A 21,737-nucleotide genomic window follows, 5' to 3' on the forward strand; every position below is an offset into this window, starting at 1 on the left:
TACCCTAGAATGTTCCCGAAATTATACACGTGGGGTTGACTTTTCCAACTCGTTTTTACGACATCTTTCAGACTTGAAACACAATCATAGCACAAACGAACAATCGCATCTATATGTGCCTGCGGACTATTTACGACGCCCGACCACGGTATTGTAAATAATAGAAATTTGTATGGCCTTCGGATTGGCTATGCCCAACTCGAATGTCTATAGTTTATACGGTACACAAACAATACATTTGATGTAGACGCATTATTCTCGGTGAACACACTCGCTGCACCTAACCTGTACAGTTATCACAATTGCGTTATTTAGAGTTTCTTTTACTCGTCGTGTGTGCTCGGTAAAAATAGTGCATATAGTATTTACATATCACCAAAACAAATCATAGTAGCTGGTATGTACGGTAACCATAATAATTATATCTCCAAGAAGCGAATTAAGGTCATGTGCGTGTTACCTATCATAACATTTGACCACGACAATTATTTACTAAAACGTCTTCTGATATTTCTACAAGAAATAAAACATTTTTAATGCTACGAAATAATATTATATATTGATGAAACCAATTTTCGTATTTTTATTTTATCGAAAACGGGGCCCAGGGTTTGGGCGCTGCCTTTCCGACCAAGAATGTCCCTCTTAGTATACCTTCTGAAGTACCTATACCGACTCTATACGCGTTAGGTATCTATACGGCGAAAAAATTTCACACACACCACGCGAATCATTTAATAATATTATTACATTTTACGGGTAACGTATCCACACGAAAACGATTGCCGCCGTCAAGGTCGTTATAATATACCACGGTCTACGTTATGCACTTATGCGTGTCGTTATCGGTGTCTGCCTACCTAACAACATAGCTATAATAATAATATCTTAATTATACGAAATATGCACGTGCGTGCGCCGTTCTCCATTGACACTGTAATATTATAATATTATCGCGTAAATAACACGCGTAGGTACACCGTCGTACCATGACACGGCATGAATATAGTTATTTAGTCAGATATCAGGGGCACTCGGACGAAATAAAAGCGTGAAAATAATATCGGGTTACGCCTCACGCACGTGCATAATATGAGTGTGTGTGTGTGTACGCGATTTGTATTAATTTTTCTCAGCATAGTCAGCAAGTATGTGTTTTTGCAGGGTATTTTCGGTCCTGGTTGAAATGGAAACTAATTTTGCTGTGCAAGTCGTATAGTGTTAGCCCGGTTGACACTGACAACGTACGATTTTCAGTAGGTACACCTACGGGGCACTATATAATAATTTTAATGCATTTTTAATATAACCCGTTTTGACACTGCACCCAACTGTATACATGTAAAACGACGCGCTTGGTTTTACTATATTTTTTGACTGCCTACCTAATGGCTACTACCAATTATTCGAAAACAATAAAAAAAATTATTATTTTCGATCAACGCATTTGTATTGGAAAATAAAATGAGAACTTCGTCTAAAATTCGTCTAAAATTTAATTCGATTAGAACATTATATGTTTCGATATAATCTGGTGTGCCCTTATTCTAAATAGACTAGTGTTGTACACATTTTAAAATGTACATACTTTATCAAAGATACAACTAATAATGATCAATTAATGTTGTTTCCGGCCAACCACATTAATTTAGTTTAATTTCACCTAATAATAACTCTCATAATATAGTCGTATAGATATTATTGTTACGTGTCACCCGAATGCCTGATCCACTTGAAACTTTACTTTTTAAATATCGAGATAGGTCACAATTGATTATAATTACAGATAGGTATAACTAATAACTGTTGTTACCGATATAATTGCAGAGGTACAGTTTGAGACTTGAAGTGAATGGTGTATGACCTGCCTCTAAATGTTCTTTCAACTGTCTCCTAAATCAACTAAATTGTCTTACTAGTTCCATGATAGGGTCCTGTATCATATTTTACAATGCTCTTGGCAAATGATCCGCCGGCCCCTCAATTCTTAATAACACTTTTTTTTAAACATTGCGAAATGTATAAAATATAATTTCGTTAGGTAATATGTATTTAATTATTTAGCAAAAGATTTCCAAATACAGTTTATCTTTAAATTAATAATAGGTATACTGAAAAAATAAATACTAGGACAACCACTGTCAATTTAATCACCTCAGTAGAAACATTTTGTTCTCTCAATATTGTTCAAACATACCTACATATTTATAATTGAGAAGTAAAATAACCATATAAATTCATAATTGTTCAATAAAAATATGACCAATGACCCTCTGTAGTCGTGGCCTCGTGGGCCCACGTTATTAGGTCCACAATGTCACCATTTCGTCATTTATAATTATTATATATTACACACTTTCATTACCTATGTCAAAATCTTCCAGACGTAATTTTAAAGTCTATAAAGATATAGAAACATGTTAAATGTTTTAAATATAGTTATAACTTTATAAGCATGTAATTTAACGCTTGGCTTCTGACATGTTATATATACCTATAGACCGAGATAGAAAGAACCGATAAATGTAGGAAAATTTGCAATGAATAATGACTATAATTTATTGTTCTAATCACATGAAAAAAATTGATTATATCCAAAATGATTATGATGGTTAATTAATACCATTTGTCAGTTGTTGTTTACATGTTACGGTTACACCCTGTATACGGGTACCTATAGCGATATTTATATTATACAACACGGCGCGTCGCCCCGAGGTCTCACGTGTTAATATTCTATATTATTATAACACACGATATATGTATACCTACTATACAGTACTATACCTACCCATATCGACTCTCGAGTCTCGATCGCAATGAAAACGATGTTCGTCGTATAGTAATTTTCTGGCCGCCATATTATTTTATACACGCGTACATGGTTGCATCGCACGGACCGTCGCTATAAAACATTACACATTTTACGATGCAGCAGATGCGAATATTGTTGTGTGCATCACACGGCGGTCCCCCTCATAACATTCGCCGCGACGACAGAAGACGTGTTCAATATAATAATAATATTATAGCGTACGCAACAGTCGGAAACCACAATGCAGCGGGGTGGGGCTGTGGTAACAAAGTAACTGCTGCCGTGTATACACAATATTATCGGCTGCACAATTTGTTCGTAGAACGGCGCCCTCCATTGTTGATTGGCAAAATTTTTTATTATTTTTTTCACCGGTCTAAATCCCATCCCCGAAAACAAAATAGACCCACACGGAGCGCGCTCGTTTAGGTGTACGTCATGACTCTACACTGATGACGACTACGACATAAAAACCCGCAGAGGTTGACGACGTTATATTAGGAACTGCTGCCGTCATACCATGGCTGACGGCTGGTACCTACCTGCCTACCACACTCGTGGTATACCTACGTGCGGCCGTTGTGTGCGACGGACGAGCACCGCCGTTTTCCCGTGCCCGGTGCGTTTCGGAACCCTCGGGGCTATCAGAGCCGACACGGGCCACGCCCCGTCGGGCCGGAGCAACGTCCAGCTCTTTTTTTCAATTCCTCGTGCACTCGCTGCACGGTGCACACCAGCGCGACCATACACGGTAATGATAATAATATTATTTTTATTATTATACGACGTACCCATAATTTATAACGTGTATTGGTATATAAAATATAATTCCATTCCGTAGTGTAAACAACCGGCGCATGAGTATTATATTATAGATGTAGTTACAATATATATAGGATAGGTATAGACACGACGACACATTATGGATGATCGTCGTGTGTATTACATTGTAAAGACGCTATGCCGATTATATACGCAACGCGAGACGCACAATTATAATGTTATAATTATTTATATAAAGATAGACACTTAGGCTGGATTAAAGAGGCTTGCTAGTTGTCGATGGCCACTAGAAATGGAGAATGAAGTTAAACGTTCTAAACTAACTCAAAGACGGTTGAAAAAAATGGCTCCTTATTTAAAAATCTGGACAAATATTTGTTATATATCAGTTATCTTTGAGCTGTCTATATCTATCTCCCTCATGATATTTAATATTTCTGCGGCATTACTGCAGATTCGATTTTGATTGTTGACTGATTGAATTTATTCTTCATGACAATTTTTTTTAATCCACTCTCGTTATTTATATAGATTGAAATGACACACGATGCTCTTTGACATGAGTGCATATTGCAGAACATCATTTTTGATACTGCTCAAACCAGATACTTTATATGTTTTGCGATGTTACTTTCTGTATAGATAAATATAATTTTCATAAGAAAATAATATGACTATCGTATGTTGTATGCAGAAATGCGAAACGAAAACTGACAATCCCCCAACATGTTATATTTGTTGTAGTAAATATACTGTATATCCTTATATAACTGATATAGGGTCTTTAGCAATTAATTACGGTAGAAGTATTAAGCTCCTTAGCACCCGAAGAGTATTCGTTTGAATGAATACCTACATTTTATTCATGTATCAAAAAATATATGAAAAACATTTTTATTTCGTACTGTTTTACTTTAATCAAAAATGTTTAAAAAAATATTCAATTTTATTCAAAAACATTAATTGACTTCCCACAATATTTTTTTACAATTTATCTAATTTAATATATATTATATTATATAATACAAATAAATTATCTAGGAAATAATTTTTTTTGCACACAAAAATATATTATGTATTTGTTTGGATAACCTGAAAACTTTAATGTACCTACTTTTTTATCACAATTTAATTTGTACAGGCACAACACATAAATTAATTTATGACTGTTATAGAATTATTTTTGTCGCAACATAATTCAAACAAAATATATCGTGCGGGGTATTGGGTTGACTTCACAAACCCACCCTAGGTTATGGACTTGCACGTAGGTACATAATAATATATTGTTATACAAGGTTCACTGCACGCGCTTAATATTTTATGTCATCATGGCTAAAAACATCAATTACAGGGCGCGTTTAGTAAATCGCCCTGAATGTATAAATGTATAATATACACCACGCAATTCTGCAGCAGTTTATTTTAATAATATATTATTTTATATAGTTACTACGCCTGGAATGTATTACAGCGGTAACATAATGCATAGGTCAATATATAAATATGTTACAGGTAAATAATAGGTACATACCCGTAGCCCTGGCTATATGGTATAATAATATAGACGAGAATAGTGCATCTTACGTGGTATAATGTATACGACAAGACTTGACGATGTGTCGTACAGAACACACATTCCACGACTGTTTCATGTGTACGTACATATTGTATTAGGTATATAGGTAGTTATAAGTTCCGTAGTCGCGAGCGTCTGGATCTCTATACAGGGCGATCGCACGAGTCCATATATATACCTACACACATTTTTAACTATATGATATAATGATATACGTGTTACGACAACGGTCTAGATGGGATCTATATAGGTACATAATATATACCTACATAGTACTCGCATATACATATGGATCGCGAAGTGACGTCCTGGAATTCCGTTCACCCTGTATAGTGCTCAGCTACATACGTACAAAGTCGTCTCGCGTATATAGGTACGTTTGAATCCAGGGCTTAGCACCCGAATCATTTATTCGGGTTTCGGGTTTCGGGTACTGGATGTATTCGGTTGTTCAAACACCGGAATAAAAAGTTTAAACAAACATTCAGGTTTTCAAAACCACTATAATTCGGGTTAATATTGGTTAATACGTGTGTTGAGTAGTCTGGAAAAAACATAACTTTTGATGACCCCCCCCCCCCCCTATTATTAATAATAATAGCAACAAAAATGCGTGAGAGGTGCGTCATATAGTGATACAAGTAACAAACCTGCAATTTACCACTTGCGAAGTCAATGAATTTAATAAAATGTTTAAAATAGGTAGGCCATAGGGGCGTTGAAGCGTTGAGAAATAAAATAAAATATAAATTATGATTTCGCGATTTTCGGAAAACTGGTAAATAGTCAAGAATTACGATATTCGTCACTAATTTAAGTATAGACAGTTATAAAGTGATAATAATACCAGTTGGGAAGTTGGTGGAAAATAATACTAGGTATTATTATTTACTAGTTATTAGTTTTTGATATTTTGGCAATACTGTCAATACCTTATTCAGTTTTATTGAGACCATGTTAATATTTTAAATTGCTATTGGCTATATTTGGATTTATTTTATATACCTATTAATAAAGTAATACATTATATTAAATGCCTATTAGGTATAAAAAGATTTCATTAGATTATATTTTCAAGAAAATAATTATTGAGTTTACCTGTGATTGATTGTAATATTGTTTACAATTTATTATTATTATTAAACAACTAACTACAGAATCGAACTCACCACAAGAAATACATACAAAATGATATATCACATGAAGAGTTTGTAATAATCAAAATTATTCGGGTTTCGGGTTAACCCGAATGATTTATACGGAAACGGGTGTTTTGATAACAGAATCATTCGGGTTATAGGGGTTTCCGGTGTTTGATTTTTTAGGGATTCGGGTTAATTAGTGTGCAAGGCCCTGTTCGAATTTTTAATCAGTCTCCGACACACGTCGCAGCTTATTGTGAATCGTGTGTGTGTGTGTGTGGTACGCGTCTTATCGGTAGTCGGTTTTTCGTTGCATAGGTTGCATTCGTTGTATATATTATTACTATTTATTTTTCTATTGCGATGATCACGTGACCGTAGTACAAACTGGCATGGAAAACCGTACATTATTGTATAGATTAGGTACCTACACCTGGAAATCGACCTACACGTTGAACGACATGTGTCCATATACACTGTGATCGCATTTGTGTGTGTATCGTGTTATTGATTTTATCGCACGAATATAGGTGGTACGCAGGTATTACGCTGATATACAGTCATACACATACACAGCAGACTTAACTCCCCTATTTCACTATGACGAAACTATATTGTGTGTGCGTGTGTGTGCGCGTATGGTGTACCTATACACAAAAATAATAATATTTCTCACGTTCGACGCCGGAGGGGGGTTCGGTCGTTGGCTCTAAGGTTGCTGTATAGGTACTTGTCTCAGAACAATCTTCGTTATATTAGGTTATTTTAGTTGATATTTTTTTCATTGATATTTTAAAAGTAATAAATAAAATATAATAAATAAAATACAATAAATACAACTAAGGGCCGTTCTTATAATGTCCGGTAAAGTGTTGGTTAACGCTAACCGGATGATAACAGATTTTATTACCGGCAGAATTCCGCCGGTTAAGTGTCGGTTAACTTTAACCGGAGGTCGTAAGAACCAACCTAAATGATCAAATGTTGTTTCCGGCCAGCCATATTAATTTAGTTTAATTTCACGCAATAATAGGATTAGACATTCTAATATACTACTATCAAAGTCATATAATATGAGCATGTTATGAGTATGTTCTAGTGAATCGGGTTCTGGATATTTTAACAAATTATTATCATATAATTAACTAACATATAAAATATTATAAACCCTTCAGATGAATCAACTAATACGGAATGTGTATAGGTAGGTATAGTGAATTATAGTAGGCACATAATATTGTGTACCTATAGCCCGTATTGAATTAAAAATCTGTATATTGAGATTGAAATTTAGTAAGTACGTTTTTAAAGAAATATTAAAAATTAAAACAGTTTTAAATAGTATAGTATAATTTAATATTTAATAATTTAATTTTTTACCTATTTAATAGGTACATGTTATGTAACGATGAGGGAAAATTGATAATAATATTGTCATTACAACCGACGGGTCGTGTTTGGGAGAGTTCGAAAACACCAAAAACGCGTCTACTTCGGTGACCACCAAGGAGTGCACTATGGCAGGCGGTTTCCCTAGCTATAATCGCGCCATCGCGCATTTCAGAGTCGTCCGCCACCCTTTTTTTATAATTCGCCCCTACTTACACCACGCACGCGCTTAACGAGCACTGGTCCGATGACGGGCTATATTATATTCTCAGTGTTATTATCACTAAATTTATATATTTTATATATGAGAAGCATATACCTTATAAACAATAAAAATAAATATTAGTCGATTATATACTTTAATTATACGTTCTAAAACCGAATTGGCTAAAAAGAATGTCCGCTTGATGCGATGTATTTCATAATTTATTTGTTTTGAAATTTAAATAATTAGTTTTGGTACTTACCTATCTACCATGGAAGCAAAAAAATCCTTAAAATAAATCTCATATACATGAGAAGCAATCTTATACATATATATATATAACATTCTAAATATATTATAATATTATACATTTATGCAGTATACGTACCTACTAACTGAATAACCCGACTTTGCTCGTAGAAAAAAATAAAAATCGTGAAATTATTAATATGCTTCACCGAAAACTGCAGGTATCTGCTGTGGTTCGCCGCAGCTGGATCGAAATATTTATTATTATTATTATGACATACCAAGGTATTCGTTGTATTTTCGGTCTTCATACAATACGTGTCAAAACTATTATCGAATCGCCTACGGAAATTGTACGGATAGAAACTTAATGATACCTAGATTCTATCAACTCATTGTGTGAAGAATTAAAAATCTTTTTGTGTAATGCACTGATCTTTATTTCGTTTCTTATAGTTCGACGCAATTATTATTTTTGAAGTTCTAACATAATATTACCTTTTATCTATCTGTATAATATATAAAAGAAAAAATGTTTGCGACTGATTGTGTCCTTTGTGCATTCCTAATTGTAATAATAATTATTATTAATGCAAAAATCCTGTCTATTTCAGTAGAGAATATGTTGAGTTTGAACACGGTTTTGGTGGACCATTTTTTTTGAATTTTTTGATACTTTAGAGTTAAATAAATTATACACTTACGTACGCACTACGCGGGGTCCGCGAGCTACCGCAGGTAAATTACCTACCTGATAATATAGTGCTCGCATAATCACAAAAACCTAGCAATCTAGCAACGCATTGCAATTTGCAGACACTGCTATTGTTATTTTATATAATAAAATAAATAAATCAAATATATATAATAACAAAATAGTAACAAATTAAGTACTGTAGATGCACATTTTGGTCATTTTAATTACACATTTTAAGGATTTCAATACGTCCCGAACTCTTTTTATTACAATCAATCATCTTAAACATTGAATATCAAATGTTGACATGATACATTGTTATTTTTTTTTGTTGGTAGTCCTATCGAGCAAGTTTCACAACGTCCGCCCTCCATTGCATTATGATATTGTAGGCAAACATCTATATGACGATCATATTATTATTAGTTGCACATTTGTTTCGCTCACTAAATATATTAAATGAAACCACCCTCTATAACCCAACCATCACCCATCTTGATCAGTGACGCGATGCGTATGTACGTGTGGGTCTGTGTATGTGTCGTTGTATGTGTGTGTGCGTGAACGAAGAATTTAATCGATACAATATAAATTAATACGTCGGAACAACGATGAAAAGCGTAATAAATTAATATCCTCGCGTCACGGGACTTTAATTAAAACTCTATATCGCTTCGGTCGATCGCCATCCAGGTATATAGGGGTGGTACCTACAGTATATACCACGTCATGAACGGACGGTTTTATTCTCGTCGCGTTTTACGGTTTCTACGTCGTCCTAGACTTATCCACCCACATAGTAGTAGGGTAATAAAATATGATGGCGCAGAGGGGTTACGATAGCAGCCCACTATATATTTTTTTTATTTAGTTACTTACTTAAAAATTATTTCGTTAACGGTAATGTAAACGTCTGTCGTGTTTGCTACACGCGTATATAATTCCAAAATATCTCGTGGGCTTACTTCATGTAATATAATATAATATGATGTAATATTCTCACAAATGTCTCTCGTAATAATCTCTCTCAATATTCAGAAATGCAAACGATGCGAATCCATCTCGGTTCATTGTCAACCGGGTATAATGTATAGGTACGCACTATACACGCATTTCTAGATGTCTTCTAGGTAGATTTATTTATTCACATATACCTAGGTATGAATAAAAACAAACACTTTCACGACTCGAACATCCCGACAATAATAATCATCCACGTGTATACAGGATTTCCAAGTTGGCCCCTCCCCTCCACTAAATAACACTATACGACAGGCCTACACGGCGCGCCGCGAAGGCCGTATAATCGGACATCTTACGAGTCGTCGCGTCGGTCGTGTCCGGTAATAGCCGGTATAGATATTATATTACACTGGTACGATGGTGTTTTTCCGTCGTCCACACACACACGCACACGCGCTTTTATTATTACTTTTTCCGTATCATTACGTAAACGCGTATATAATAGCCGCCATGGTGTACCTGTACAATATAATATTATTAAGTAGGTATAGGACGGATCCTTTTTTCTTCTGTTTCGTATTTATTTTTTATTTTTCGATTATAATCGGTTTGGACGGAACGGACTAGTATTTTTTTCATTTTTCATCGCTCCTCGTCCTACTCCACCGCTCGTCATGACAGCAACGCTCGTTTAATGGTCTAAAAACAACGCGTTGGAATACCAGAACCGCGCGCGCGTCTGTCTGTATCGTCACCGCGGGAACGTATATTTACGCCTTCACCGGTCGACGATATATTACTACCGTTGTTGTATACATATTAATATATTATAGTGTATAACATGGTAATAATATCGTCATAAAATTTTGTGTATATCTATTACATAGTACCCATTATAATAATATCATATCGTCATTTCGTCGTCGGAGCATTAAAAAACAACGTTGTAGGTATGCGTATTCAACAATACAAATAAAATGTACCTGCGCGAGTTTGGTGGCCCTGCACAGCGTTCTGAAATAAAAAAAATACACTTTTAAAGGTATTTAGATTCAGAGACGTATTTACAATTTTAATATCATAATATCACCCTTTTTACCATTCTCTCCGGTAAACACAGCGGGGCTACATTAAACAAAAAAAAATTTCTTCAAGGAAAAAAAATCAAAAAAATCATTAAAATTTAAAATAACTTAGAAAGATACAACTTAGTACATAATAATTTACAAAATGAGCATCAATATATTATATAGTAAAAAAATATGTGTATATATTAATAGAAAGAGGCTAACAGCGGATAAACAAACACACATATTTGTTCATTTCCCTCCACGAGTGTCGCTTTTCAATGCATATGCATGTATAGAAAAAATAATAATGATTTATATTTCAAGAGTGCTCTCGTTAATTACTTGATGCATTGATGCATGTATATATATATTTTTTTATCGTTGATATTTACTTACTTCCAATGTTTTTAAGTAGCCATCCACCATGGTAGTATTGGCGACGACGGACGTTGTCTCGATTTTTATCGCACACACATAGAACAGGTTGGTACAGGAAGGTGAACGAAAAAATATTGTATTTATAATACAAACGTCGCGTTTCGTTTGGATTTCGACGGGAAACGTTAAAAACGCAAACAGATGACGATAGACACCGACGAAAAATCGCGTAAACACGTCCGCGGCGGCACCCCGGAAAACCGTCGCTGTCTACACGTCGTCATCGCGTTATTTATGTACTCGCGGCGTTTTCATTTGTCAAACGTCGTGATTTACCCGTTTACATAATGGCGAACACGTCAGTGCTCGCACACGTACACACAATGCGCGTGCGATATTTTATTATACACGCGATTTTTCATCGCCCGAGTGATAGGTGGGTAGGTGGTAAAAAGATCGCACTTGTCCGATGTGTGTGTGTGTATAACACATACGACCACTTCCGGACGATCGCACGCTAATGGCATCTGCCTTTCAGACGTCCGGAAACGTTATTCGTTATTAATGAAACGTGTGCATATTATTATTATTATTATTGTACGATCGAGCGCGCGTATACACTTCCGAAACCGCGGTTCTATGCGGTTTGTTGTGCGTTTGCAAACGTCGTTCGAGGCGGTCCTGCGCGCTTCTCAAAGGCGTACCCATAATATAATACCGGAAACGCATTAGCGTACTGACGCGATTCTCCGACGTTCGGTCTAATCGATATCTTCACATCACACGTGTCTATATATCTAAACATATGTTTGATTTTTGAGAGGCTGTGAAGATAATATTTGTTTGTACATATATACATCACAGTAGCTCACCGCGCACCTATACATCGTACGTATAAATGGTAATACCTATTCCTGAAATTATATTCTGCACTGATTATAGTAATTACTTGGAATACCGGAGGGTGGAGATACATTTCTGAATCTGAAAGTATTTCATCTAACAGTTTATATTTAATCCTTAGAAAGTTTCCAATAGGAAATTTCAACTACACTGAATAAAAATAACAAGAGGTTTTGTAGATAAACAATAATATATTATCTAATATTTTGAATTTATGTACCTATATTATAACCTTGTTTTTTAACGTAAAATAGTTGAAAACGACCTGATATTTCAAAAACCATTCTAACATTTTTTAAATAAAAAAAGACAAAAACATTAAATTAAATTGTCAGTATTTTGCATCTTAGGTTGTATACTGGGTGCCTATAATGTTATCTGTATAAAAATAAATAAATTGTAATACTTTTTTTAGTCATTCATTACCTCTAATATTTTTCATTTTTTTTTTAAATTTGAGTTACAAAAAGAAATTGTTGATAAAATATTTCATAAGACTCAATTACTAGATATAGAAATAATATAATTAATATAAATCAGTAAGTTAGTTTTGTAACCAATGGTCTTTTTTCTTGGATCCAAACCGTATAGAGCTGTCGTGTGACTGATTGCTACTTGATGATACTTGATTGATAACATTGTTCTATATAAATTAGTTTATTGAGAACAGTTGGTACTTATCTATATTTATTTTTTGCTCGGCATGTCATCTGTTGGTTTTTTGACTTTTATAGTGAAAAGCGACATGCGATTTTGGTGTTAACTCGACGGAAGGTGTTAACAACATAAATCAGCAAAGTGGTCATTCCATAAAAAATGCAGAGTTAAAAAGTTCAATCAGCTTAATTGCTTAACTAATTAATGTCACCTAGACGACGGTGAATGCGAGACGACGACGACGACGACGAATGATGGTGATTATAATAACGCGTACGAGTTAGACCTAAAATACGACTTCCGGCTGTCGTAGTTACACTATGATGTGCACATACACAGTGATGAAATATTTTTTGGATGGAAAAAATAGGAGAAAAAAACCAAAAAGATCATGGGACGTGGTGCTGCGGGTATACCTACACGCACACGCACACACACACACACACACATATATATAATACATATGTATGTATAATATAGATGGGTACGTTAGATTTTTTCACGATGGTTCCCAAATAATAATCGACGTTGCAACAGGCTCGTAGTATTATGGGTTGCCGAGGGGATTCGTCTGACGGCTCCGCCCACTCGGCTGCGGAGCACAGGTGAAACACAGGTATATAATATTATCATCGCGTAGACCTACATAATATTGTTATAACGATGTAGAAACGTGTAACACAATATAATATATTGTAAAGTATCATCATCCCCGTAGAAACGACTTTGGCGGCGGCTAGTATAATAAATATCAATATATCATAATATGTTATCGTTGGTTGTCGTCGTAATTACGTTAGGTATATTTATATTATATTGTTATTATACGTGTCTTACGATTGCCGGCTCAAATTGAAAAATTCCCGGACAACGGTGGTTAGGTCAGCACGTCAGGAATATATATAACATTATACTCGTAGGTACTCAGAGCCGGATTCCGCCATTCCTATATATAGACAGTGCAGTATAACGTGCGTACAAATATAATGAGGTTATCCTTATGGGGACATTGTGTACCGGTGATGCGGGAAGTGGTGTGCTAAGAGGGCTTCCGGCTTGGCGCCCCAAAATGTATTTGCCGAATAAAGAATATAAGACCCAATAAATTGCGTTTGATTACCTACAAATGGTTCCAGGTGTCATATATTTTGATCCTGCCTTCAAAGTAGCTACTTATATCAACAATATCAAATAATTTTCATTTTTTTTTTTTTGTAAGTAGTCGCCGGCGGATGTTATTAGCCCACGAAAATTAATTTTTTTTAACGAGACCCCGTAGGTATACCATAATTTTTTTTATATTTGAATTTCGATTAAGACGAAAACGTTGCGAATACGATATTTAAGTCTAGTTTTGTTTTATTGTAGCATTATATAATATTATGATTATATAATAATATAATATGACACCCGAGTTAAACTTATACTGAATTATGTTGTTGTTTAATGTTTACGCACGTTTTAAAAAAATAGTGTTTTGGCTATGGGGCTAATGAGTTGGTAGGGACCTACATCTCCAATTATTGTTGGCCGCAACATTTTATTTATTCATAAGACACGTGCTACACGTAAGCTCAACCGTAAACAGAAATACTAAATATATAATTAAACATTTTACGGTGTTTGAATATCAATGCAAATTGGCGTCTATATAATTGTTATAGATAATATGACAGTCATACATTAATTGTATCAATCTAATTCGTTCAAATACTCGTTTATTCGCTACGGTAGAAGGCGGCTTCGGTGGTCGCTGTAATATCCACCTTTTTAATTCTGCCCTTTATATAGCATATGTTACATATATAATATATTTATTATAATATGTTGCTATATTATAACAATAATATAATATAATAATTAAAAAAGTAGTTTTATACTCTTTATCTATACTAGCATGGGATCTAAGATAAAAATCTTCGAAACCACTAGAATATAAATATAATGCTGTTTTATTCAAATGATTGAAAAACGTGAAGATTAATATCCTAATTATAAAAAAAGATATTAATCTATAGAAATTAGTATATAAGGTGGGAAAATGGGTATCGATTGCAGTAGTTACCTACTGGTAACTAGTTAGGTATAATCTACTACATAGCAAATGGGTCATTGTAATCGATGTGTTAAATTTATATTCAATGATGTATCATATTGTACGTATATATACAAAAAACAATTCTGAATGGATGAGCTGGTCTGTCAACCTTGTATCAAGTACCTATATGTTTTTTAATAATGATAAATAACTAATTAAATAATATACTAGTATAGTATTAGTGTACTACGTTAGTCGATGCTGGTGGGCAACAAATTCGAGCGCTGCAATCTGCAGGGATGCTAAAATATACAGTAAACACATACTTATACGCAAACGTCACTATCTGCTCAAGTTGGCGAAGTTCATTTTCCCTAGTCAGTCGGTGCGGTTGCATTTACCTTGATTAGTCTGCCAAGCACCTTCATGAATCGTATATAGTACTATATATACGAAACGTAGATATTCAATGCAAAGTTTGGAAGCGCTTCGCTATATTATTATAACAGCTCTATATATTATATTAACAGCAGCATTGAAGTTGACGTTTCAGCCAACTCCATGTATATGTAATAGCTGTTGCGCGGAGACACCCTCATTACAGCTCATGGATATAATAATATACCCACCTATATTCGACTTCCTACATTTGTTATATGTAAGTACTAGTACACGTCTGACGTTTTGCGGTGGGGCGCGGAAACTCCGTTATTCGTATACACGGAAAGTCAGACGTATATTTAACGCGAATTTCCACGAGGCTGGATGCTGGTGAAGGGGCGAATCGTTAGGTCGAACCCCAATTCTCGGACCCAAATAAACACTAATATATGCACATAGGGTTGTACAATTTCGTGAAATGTAATTTTTAATTTGTGTAAATTAGACGGCAGTATCGTTTTCCGACTTTAACCGTTTTGCTGGAAATATCATATCGAAATAAACTCGTGAAGTGAATGAAATATATGTTTTTAAGGAACTTGAACGATTTTAGGTCACAACGTCACATTAAGTAAACACTGTTGTTTATTCATACATAACTATTAATTTAATACCAAAATAAAACAAAAATGTTTAGACAAAATAACTAAATAGTACTTATAGGTTCTTTTCAATGTTTGTATTTAAGAAATACAAACAAATCGTTTTTACGAATTTCCTAGTTGCTACTTGCTGATTTTCTTATTTTTCTGTAGGATTTATATTGGTTTGGGCTTGGATATGGTAAACATTTCAATTCTTAAACACATTTGATACTTAGGTAAGTACTCAATAAATCAGGCAAAAATTCCTTTTAAGACATAAAACTGTATAAACTCATGAAATTAGAAATGTGGACACTATTTTTTTACTAGTGGGAGGGGTGTGGCTCATTATTATTTCAAATTTAACTATTTTAATCACCTATCTTGTCGACAATGTCGGGGTATTATTACCAATGTTGTTATTACGTATGTAAGGAACCGTTATTGTATTGATATTACATTATTATGTTATTTACAAATAATAATATATCTAATATTACCACCGGCACGAACGTTTGCCAAACGAGGTTGATTTTTTTTTTAATTGCGACCGTGCGGCGATCACAGTATCATTTATTACTCGAGTAAGTATATTATGCTATACACACACACACACCAGTCGGACCTAACCTAACGCGTGTGTAATAATAATATTATGATGGTAATAATTGACGTGGGAACTCTGCACGTTGTACGTACACATCGCTATAGGCGGGCAGGTATATAATATAGGTGGTTCAGGTGGATAATATATTTAAAATAATATAATATTATTGTGCTTATACTGTAGGGCAGAGATCGTCGGTTTTCCACCGTATTTATAATACAACATTATACCTACACACCCGCACGCGTACGACAAAATATAATATGATAATAATTTATTATCGCCATATCGATGTGTGCATCGCGCGTATAAAACATATTATAATAATACATTCGCCGCACAATCGTCTGTCGTCGTCGTGTTTGGCGCGGGGCCAAAAACCTGCGCAACCGGCCGACGAACAATCGTGGACGAGGGACAACGCGTTATGCGATAATTAATATAAAGTGCGTGTTTGTGCTGTACGCCTGTACGACATGATATATATTATTATTATAAATATCCTCAGCCCGCCGAGCATTAAATACCGAAACGATTGTACGTCGGGGAGATCACTACGTCGTTGAACGATGATTTAATGGCCGCGATTTTGAAAAATGAAAGCGAAGTTTGTCGGTGTTTGAGCTTTTTTCTGTGACCTAAGGTGGCTCAAATACCACCTTATCGTCTAAATATGCAACATGTATTAATGAATTAGTGTACAAAATATACAAAATTATATATATATAATTATGGCAATACACAATACATGACATTTTCAGAAAAATGTTCTTGTTTGGGATATAACTAAAAGAGAAAATATCGATTGACGTTAAAAAAAAATCACTGCGGTGCACCATGCATGTAAATACGTATATTTATATTTATTGTAGCTCTTCACCCTCGCATACTAATTTCTTTTCACTTCGAGGAATGTTTAGTATAGTTTTTAGAATTTCCGCGGACTATTTGTATTAGGTACCTATAGACCATAGGCAATAAATAAAGGCAATCAATTAATAGTTTAACAGTACAATTTTATCAGATTTTAACATAATTAGCAGCGATCCACCTAACCAACATCTAAAAGTACCTAGGTACCTGTAATATACCCAATACCTTTTTTTTTCCATGTTTGAACCGACGGCGCCGCGGGGACTGCTTTCGCAATGCTTCCGCGACGCCGCTGTATATATACCTAATACCTATATAATATTATAATAACGTGCAGTTTGTGCTCGTTTTTTCATATAATAATCGGATGTTTTTTGGGCCATTTTGCAGACCCCGTTCGCGGAGGATGAAACGGAATGACAAGTGTTCCGGAAGAGAAGCGACCCAGGACCGCGTTCAGTGGCGAGCAGCTTGTTCTGATTGAAGATAAGTTCAACGAGATCCGGTACCTGACCGAGTCGCAGCGCCATGAATTGTCCACGAGCTGGGTTCTGAACGAAGCTCTAGATAAGATATGGTTCAGACAAGCGGCAAGATCAAGAAGTTTAGTGGCTCCAAGAACCCGCTGACTTGCAGCTGATGGCACAGGGACTGTACATCACATCACGGTCGCCATGTCCGACGAAGAGATGGATGACCACATGACGGTTGCGTCCTCGTAATGTCAGCTGGCTCCATTCTTGTAGCCACTTTTCTTTTACCAATCGGGTGTATATACGCATCGAGCGTCTTTCCCGTTGGAAATTGTTTTTCTCTCTAAAATCTTAGAAAAACGCGGGTTAACCAGAGTTCCTTCTGACGGTACTGCGCACTCTGTATACAATACAAATATAACCTTCCTCAGTCCTACCATAGCTCCGCCAACAGGTGGACTCCGCGATAAGTGTATAATCGTCGGTTTTTATTCCGTTTCTTCCACTTCCTGTAGTGTCTTTTTCGTTTCATCTTCCGATAATCGTCTCCTATCCCGTGGTCCACCTCTGCGCATATTTTATATTATTTACGTGCGATATTATATTATAGGTATAATAAATATATATTTGACGCGTTTTTTTTATTTTGTTAAAGCTTTGTTTTTCGTTTCTATGCACATACAGTGTGCCTATAGTTGGATAACGTGTTAAAATTATACTAAAATTTTAATTGTACGACTCCGGTTCGTACACCGCGTACGAGTGTATATATTATATATTATTATAATAGTAGTACGTGTCATGTAAATAATGCATAATATTATAGATTATAGGTTTATATCTTAAAATATAGCAGTCTCACCTTAGGTCTTTGATAATTATTATTAGTGCGAGTTTATACGAACGACATAGGTCGATGATCTATCTATATTGTTATTTGTTATGTACCTACACCAGCTGTAGGGCTGCTGTTATATTGTATTACCGTCGAGTCTACTTACAACATTTTTTTCTGTACTTTTCGCGTTTCGTTTGCTGGGTTACCTTAGGCTCGCGTTTTTGTATTATGTGTGTACGCAAAAATATAGATATAAATATACCATGGCTGTGGGCGTTTTTCATCGCTAAAAGCCTAATATTCTATTATATTTTTGAAAATGCAAAATTACTCAGAAAAACTGTACAACAGAATATGTTGTCAGGCGACGGTCGTTGATTCGATAAAGTGTGTTAAGGTGTATTTTGATCAATATCAATTCTTTTCGACACTTTTTTCGAGAATATAAATAAACTAAATCATTAATTTTGTAAATACTTATTGTTAATAGGTACTTGATTACACGATAATCGTGGAGCCGCGATGATTGTTATCGGTAATTTCCATCTAAAAAACAACATTTAATTAATTATTTTGCAATCTGATATTTTCCATCCCTTTAAACGAAACATCGCTCATGGTCCCGCAATCGAATATTTATGTATACAGACATGGGTATCAGTTTATGGGATTCTATCACCATTATCGTGTCTTATAAATTTATTTAGGTACGATTAACTAGTGTAGCCATAATTATTGTGGCATACTAATGTGGCTTAATTTACACACAAGCACTCGCCGGGAAATGGTTTGTTTGGACAAATAGGAAAATGTAGGTATTTACCTACATTTTCCTATAGCCCTCAAGAAAGAGCTATCATCCTTGTCAGAGTCAGTGCAGAGTGTATACAAGACGTATGATATAGACGTGTACTTAATGTAGGCATAGAATCAATAAGCTCGAGACGATAATATTTCATTGGACTAATCGTGATACAATTTAGGTTGGTATAGAGGACGACAGACGAAGTAGACGGTGTGAATTATGTTTAGTACCTACTACAAGGTATGTGTTTCACGGTCGTGATGTTCATAGGGATAATAGGTATAGAATGTACGTCTTAAACCAGCGGATCTAGTAATATAGCTCTACATAGCATGTAAGACATGTATATTTTAGAAATAACGTAGACTGAAATATTTAGTTTTTTTTTTAAGAATTTTACGATTACATATTTTTATTTTTAATTGTATTTCTAGTCATTAATAACTATATATGTATTATTATATTATATATTATATCATTATATGCTAAATGTACTATTATATTGTCTGTATACAGTGTACACACATATATATTATATATATACATATACCATATTATATTATGTACTCGACTTCTATGTTATATGTATTTTGTGTTTAAGTGTACCCTAAATGATGTTCCATAGGATCAATTACGTTTATACTTACCTGTATCAACTTTTAATAGATATATACGTACCTAATTACATTATATATAATAATTATATAGGTACACACGTGTAATTATCATTATAAAGTATAACATTATCATTACGTTTTCTTTTTGAGTCTTTCGTATATATCCACTGTAAAAATACAATGACGATAAAAATAACAATAAAACAATTAATATAATCATATATTTCAATATTTAATTTGCTGTGTATTGTCATTTATTACTCCGTACCCGACGTAACGATGATGATAAAATATAATTTTATATCATAATTAGAAAATTGTACTAAATTGGAAACAAGGTATAGTGTGTTCATAGGCGCAAATAGCGTTTGGGATTTGGGGGGGCTTAAGCCTTATTTTGATAATACTGAATAAGCTTAAAACAAAACGTAAGAAATGTTTGGGGGGTTATGGACATTTTTGGGAGGGCTTAGCCCCTAAAGCCCCCCTACTATTTGTGCCTATGAGTGTGTTAGTCGTAAGTAAAAACCCGCTATCCAACTTCATTTATTGGTACATACACCGACAGTTTATGTTTTTTAAGGACCGTGGTATAGACTTCAGTATAAATAATTATTATTATATTAAAATAAAATAAGAATAAAAATATATATAATCACGGCAATCGTAATGCACTATGCGGGGATCTATGCAACAACCAGATTATTGTACGAAAACAATTTCACGAAAGAAACACGTTTACGCGTCATGCAAGGAGGTTATAATATAAATATGTAAGATGTAACCAAATGTTTATGTTTTCTAAGGACCGTATTATAGATTTCAGTGTCTAGTTGTGCAGAGGATACGCGTGATATGCGTGCCTAGCACTTTTGGGGATTCGCACTTTACGCCCGCTGGACGAAAAAAAGTCGCTTTCCATCGCTTCAAACCTTCAACCGTCATCGAAAACTAAACTTTCTGTGCAGGCTTGATAAATCTACTATAATAAGGTCGCGATTCTTTGATATGGGTGTCGCAGACTACAGCGGTTAAGGACCGCTGCTATACAAATATATATAACCTAACCAATTAGATAAATAATAATCATTGTTGTTGTACCGCTATAATAACGTAAACAATGTGTATTGACTATTGAATGATGTGTTGGTTGTTAAATATGTATATTGTATAATATATGTAATTGATAATAATGTTCAATGCTAATTTGAATCGAATTTAATTTACTATTTTTGCTACCTGTCCCAGATTTTCTTGATGATATTATGGCGACATTATATTTATCATACTGTATAGTATAGATTAACACATTTGAAATGATCGCAGTCAAATAGGAAATAAACGGTATATGTTGACGGTACGTATAGGTTATATGTAGGTATAACTAATATATAGGTATTATGTACATTTATATATGGTATATACTATATATACCATATATAAATGTACTATTATATAGGAACACATTAACGATCCAATAAGTCTCGAACGTAGCAATTACACGGGTATTTTAAACCGATGTCGTTTCCGCAGATATACACGACTTTAAGATACAACAGGTAAGATATTTCCTGTACAATATAATATATAATATATATTGTACTAAGTATAATATAAAACCATAGTGGTGA

General features: G+C 34.5%; 1 protein-coding gene across 1 annotated transcript in view; it reads left to right on the forward strand.

Moving 5' to 3' along the window:
- LOC100167040 (segmentation polarity homeobox protein engrailed-like) overlaps positions 1-19,905 on the forward strand; it is a 38,120-nt gene extending 18,215 nt beyond the window's left edge. The window contains 5 exon segments of the mRNA XM_008191652.3: positions 17,764-17,797; positions 17,799-17,958; positions 17,961-17,999; positions 18,002-18,028; positions 18,031-19,905. Coding sequence (XP_008189874.1) covers positions 17,764-17,797; positions 17,799-17,958; positions 17,961-17,999; positions 18,002-18,028; positions 18,031-18,095 — 325 coding nt within the window. The 3' untranslated portion in view covers positions 18,096-19,905.
- The last annotated feature ends 1,832 nt before the right edge of the window (positions 19,906-21,737 follow it).

The sequence above is a fragment of the Acyrthosiphon pisum genome, chromosome X (assembly GCF_005508785.2).
Source record: "Acyrthosiphon pisum isolate AL4f chromosome X, pea_aphid_22Mar2018_4r6ur, whole genome shotgun sequence".
Lineage (NCBI taxonomy): Eukaryota > Metazoa > Arthropoda > Insecta > Hemiptera > Aphididae > Acyrthosiphon > Acyrthosiphon pisum.